The sequence below is a fragment of the Cebus imitator genome, unplaced genomic scaffold (genome assembly GCF_001604975.1).
Source record: "Cebus imitator isolate Cc_AM_T3 unplaced genomic scaffold, Cebus_imitator-1.0 Scaffold490, whole genome shotgun sequence".
Lineage (NCBI taxonomy): Eukaryota > Metazoa > Chordata > Mammalia > Primates > Cebidae > Cebus > Cebus imitator.
Window position 1 is genome coordinate 1,349,138 of NW_016107805.1, and position 3,760 is coordinate 1,352,897.

The following is a 3,760-nucleotide window of genomic DNA, read 5'->3' on the forward strand; positions in this document are numbered from 1 at the left end:
TTCAAGCGATTCTCCTGCCTTAGCCTCCCAAGGAGCTGGGACTACAGGCACCACCACCACGTCCAGCTAATTTTTTTTGTATTTTTAGTAGAGACAGGGATTCACTATGTTGGCCAGGCTGGTCTTGGAACTCCTGACCTTATGATCCGCCTGCCTCAGCCTCCCAAAGTGCTGGGATTACAGGCGTGAGCCACTACACCCAGCCTCATCAGCAATATTTTCAATTCCTCTCTTCCTGTTTTACATTCAACAAGTCACCAAGTCCTATCAAGTGTATTTCAAAAGGCATCTTACCCACCATTCTTTTTCATTTCTTTAGTACCCTGCCATTTCACATTCAGACTACTGCAAAAACCCCCTAAATTATCTCCCTGCTAATACAGTGCCCTTTATGCCGCTGTCAGGATGGTTCTCCTAAAACTAATTTCTAATTGTATTACTTCCCTGATCCAAAAGATTGGATGTGTCTCCATTTTCGAAATGAAATTCAACCTTTTCAGGCTCTCTCCATACTGGGACCAAGCTTTCACTCCCATATATTTACACTCTACCCACACTAAGCTGACATGACTAACTGTACCCATTTCTCGTGTCTTTATCCATCTAGGCCCATGCTTAACCCACCTCTCAAATGCAAATACCCCTTCACCAATTTTGCTCCAATCTAAAATGCCACCTTCTCCATGAAATTGGATCTAGACTTCCAACAGGAATTAATCACTTCCATCAATCTGTGCTTCCAAAGAACTCTACCTCCACCATAACACTTTCCACATACCTACCTTTTTATATGTTCATGTTTCCCACTATATTATAAATTCCATGAGAACAGGCAGTATGTCATATTTTTTTAAATCCTCCCAAGCACCCAGAAAAGTGCCTTAAACATGGCAGGATCTTAAATAAATTACAGCAAAACTGACCATACCTGCTGGTAGCTCTCTAAATCGTAGATATTCCATGGACCGTGTAGTCACAAGTGGCTTTTGAGGATAATAGAGAACATGGGCCAATGTGTCCATGCGAACATGGAAGTTGGTGATGTAAACTCCCATAGCCTGCTTACCCATAGCAGACTGGTATGTGTTTCTGGGGGACTAAACATAAAAATGAAAAGCAGAATCAACAAAAAGTTACTATCACTAACGGAAAAGACTCTGACAATAAATCAAAAGAAATATGATTGGTAAAATTCCTTTTTTCAAAAACAGTAAGTAATAACCATTTGGAATAATCAACTGAAACAACAGCAAGTATATCAAATGCTGATTCTGTAGGAGTTCATAGCTTTTCATTAAACGGCTTTTCCCCTCCAGATAAGATTATATAGTTACTTCCAATTTTTATTACTTCTCCCAATTCCTCATACAGGTAGACAAAAAGTGATACCAACCTGGTTATGATCAGGAAAGGGAATAATAGACGCACAGACACCAAGGATCATTGATGGATGAATCTCACAGTGTGTGTATGTGGAACAATAAGCTACTTCTTTCTCCTGTAAATCATCTGGAGTCATTGCAAGCATCACTGTTTCTTCTTCCAGAGTATCAATATATTCCACTACCCCACTGGCCACAAGATCCTGCCAACTAAAAAAGAATTCACTCAATTTTCCATTTCCTAAAATATTTTAACTATCCCTCCTACTTAAAAGTATTCCCATATTTATATTTACTGACCAGCACAGTTACATGATTAACAGTGAAAAAGATAAGCTGCTGGAGAATAAGGACTGGTAGAATATACACCTAACTGTTACCAGTATTTACTCGTGAAGAAGAGAGTATAAATTGTAGGGCAATTTTTTCGATTTATTATATATAGTTTGAATTATTTTTACATTAGCATAACTATACACTCATATTGCAAAAAAAAAAATATTTAACACAGCTTCATCTTTTTACTAAATTTCTTACATTATTCGTATTATGTCATATTACACGCAATATATTATATTTAGGTTATATAGGTTATTTCTCATTATTACTACTAATAGATTTTAACATATCACAAACACTTTCTTTTTGAGACAGAGTCTTGCTCTGTTGCCCAGGCTGGTACAATCAAAGCTCACTACTCCTGGGCTCCAGTAATCCTCCTGCCTCAGCCTCCTGAGTAGCCAGACCACAGGTGCGTTCCACCACATCTGACTAACTTTTTTTATTTTTTGTAGATATGGGAGTCTCACTACATTGCCCAGACTGGTCTTGAACTTCTGGCCTCAAGCAATCCTCCCACCTTGACCTCCCAAAGTGCTGAGATCATAGGCATGAACCACCACACCTGGTCAATCAAAAGACTTTTAAGATTCAACAGAATTCTCTTAATTTTCTTGCTTCATAATAAAAGTTAAGAAAAACAAATGTGACTCCTACGAGTACAGAGATTTCTGGGGGCAATAAAAGTATTCTAAAATCAGATAGTGGTGATGGTTGGACAACCTTGTAAACATACTAAAAACCACTAATTGTATACTTTTTTAAAATGGTTAACTTGCCGGACATGGTGGCTCATGCCTATAATCCCAGCACTTTGGGAGGCTGAGGCAAGAGAACACCTGAGACCAGGAGTTCAAGACCAGCCTGGCCAACGTGGCGAAACGCTGTCTCTACCCAAAATACAAAAATTAGCCGGGTTTGGTGGTGCACACCTGTAATCCCAGCTACTAGGGGGGTTGGGACCAGAGAATTGCTTGAACCCAGGAGGCAAAGGTTACAGTGAGCCAAGATCAGATCACTGCACTCCAGCGTGGGCAACAGAGTTGAGGCTGTGTCAAAAAAAAAAAAATTAAAATTAAATATTAAAAATAAAAATAAAACGGTTAATTCATGTTAAGTAAATTCTATCTCAATTTTTGAATACACACATTTTCCCACTGCATGTTTTTACCTGTAGTTGTTATATTCTCTCTCTTTCAATTGATCAATATGCCTCTTCTTCAAAAGTAACTTTTGCTTTTCCACAATCAGAAGTGGTCTACAAATACGGCCTGCATCTGTATAGATCCGAATCTCCCTCTCTCGAATATCTCTGATCATAGAAACCTATATATATAAAAAAAAAAGTCTCATGAATTTTTATTTTCTCTTTGTTGTTAGACTTAGTTAAAAATACAATACAAATCCTACTAAGTTTCTGGAGCAACGAATTTATCAAGTCAAATGTGCAAATCTTAGTTTACTATTGTTTAACATATTAAAAATGTAAGTATAATTTAAAATTTTATGAATGAAAAATCTAACCTTGGCAATAATATCTAATGATAATGTCATCCAAGTTAACGTAGGAAATATTTTTTCAATGCCACAAACACGAGTATATGACAATTTATTTTGGCTCTTTGCTGATTACATATATCTCGCCCTGTAACCTTTCAAACACCAGCCCCTATATCACTTTGCCTTGACCATACTTTCCCAGTCATTAGCCTGACTTCTCATACCCACCATCAAACAAATGGCCTATAGCCTAGCTATCTAACACAGTGGATATATGGTTTCACCATGTTGGCCATGCTAGTCTTGAACTCCTGATCTCAGGTGATCCCCCCGCCCCAGCCTCCCAAAGTGCTGGAATTATAGGCACGAGCCACTGCAAACAGCAATTAACCATTTTTTTAAAAGTATACAATTAATGGTTTTTAATATGTTCACAAGGTTGTACAACCATGACCACTAATTTTAGAATACTTTCATTGCCCTCAAAAAGCTCTGTACCCTTAGGAGTCACATTTGTTTTTCTTTTTTTTTTTTTTTTT

At 37.6% G+C, this 3,760-nt stretch overlaps 1 protein-coding gene across 4 annotated transcripts in view; it reads right to left on the reverse strand.

Annotated features, from left to right (window-relative positions):
* POLR2B (RNA polymerase II subunit B) overlaps window positions 1-3,760 on the reverse strand; it is a 71,298-nt gene that overhangs the window by 29,722 nt on the left and 37,816 nt on the right. For all 4 annotated transcript variants that reach the window (XM_037733017.1, XM_017513256.2, XM_017513257.2 and 1 more), the window contains 3 exons: window positions 2,893-3,047; window positions 1,394-1,592; window positions 929-1,097 (listed from right to left, as the gene is read on the reverse strand). In XM_037733017.1, coding sequence (XP_037588945.1) covers window positions 929-1,097; window positions 1,394-1,592; window positions 2,893-3,047 — 523 coding nt within the window. The remainder of the gene's footprint in view (window positions 1-928; window positions 1,098-1,393; window positions 1,593-2,892; window positions 3,048-3,760) is intronic.